We start from the raw sequence: 1242 nt of genomic DNA, 5'->3' as shown, positions 1-1242 counted from the left end.
ATATATATATATATATATATATATATATATATATATATATTTATTTATTTATTTATTTATGTCGGTTTATTAGTTTGATATTTAAACATAAATGCTTTATTTCATTTTATTTTATTTTATTTCATTTCATTTAATTATTTTATTTTTTATTTATCATTTTATGATTAAATATAATTGTTTGATGAATTAAAGAGATATGAATGTACAAACATATAATTATGCACTTGTTCATTTTATTTATTTAGATTTATATCATGGGTATCAATATATATAGTTACAGGACCATCATTTGTTACATCGATATTCATATAGTTTCCAAATTTCCCTATTTTGATTTTATCGTCATTATACTGCTTTTTAAATTCGTCTATTATTTTATTATAAAAAATTAAAGCTTCATTTGGTTCCTTTGCTAAATGAAAATCTGGTTTATTTCCTTTTTTTGTATTACCAAATAAAGTAAATTGTGAAACAATTAAAAGCTCATAATTTAAATCTTTAACATTTTTATCCCATGTTTTGTTATCATTATTCCATAAACGCAAGTTTAAGCATTTTCTAATTATATATAAAGCATCTTCCCATGTATCATTTTTATGAATACCTAAAAAACATATTAACCCATTCTTTATTTCGCTAATAATTTCTAATTCTTTTTCATTTTCTCCAATATTTTCTTTTCTTACACTTAATATAGCTCTTTTAACCCTCTGTATAACAACACGCATTGTATCAGATGTTTTATTTGTTTCTTTTTTTGGGACCTTAAGTTCGTTGTCTTTTTTTTTTATATTGTTTATTATAAATATGTGTAACCACAAATATGAGATACAACGTATAGATAATTCTATATATGATAAATAAATAAATAAATAAATATATATATATATATTATATTATATTATATTATATTATATTATATTATATTATATTTATGTTGCTACATCTAAAAAATATCCTTTATAATATATATATTTTTTTTTTTTATACAACAAAGATATTTATTTTGCATTAACTTTATATTAAATATATATACATTAAATCTTATTTTATTAAAAGGGTTGTTGTAAATGCATACATATAAATAAATAAATAAATATATACATATATATATATATATATATATATACATTTATGATAACTAATTAAAACATATTAAAGAAAGAATCCAAAATTATCATATTAGATAAAAATAATAAAGAAAGAATTATTTTCTTTATATTTGCATATATATATATATAT

At 17.3% G+C, this 1242-nt stretch overlaps 1 protein-coding gene across 1 annotated transcript; it reads right to left on the bottom strand.

Moving 5' to 3' along the window:
* Positions 1–233: 233 nt before the first annotated feature.
* PRSY57_1106700 (D-tyrosyl-tRNA(Tyr) deacylase) lies at positions 234–728 on the bottom strand (the record flags this gene model as incomplete). Its single annotated transcript, XM_020114924.1, has 1 exon — positions 234–728. The coding sequence occupies one exon, from the start codon at positions 726–728 to the stop codon at positions 234–236; it is 495 nt and encodes a 164-aa protein (XP_019970293.1).
* Positions 729–1242: the final 514 nt, after the last annotated feature.

Source organism: Plasmodium reichenowi, chromosome 11, assembly GCF_001601855.1.
Source record: "Plasmodium reichenowi strain SY57 chromosome 11, whole genome shotgun sequence".
Taxonomy (NCBI): domain Eukaryota; phylum Apicomplexa; class Aconoidasida; order Haemosporida; family Plasmodiidae; genus Plasmodium; species Plasmodium reichenowi.
The sequence above is the reverse complement of the archived record's forward strand: the minus strand, read 5'-3'. Positions and strand labels throughout refer to the sequence as shown.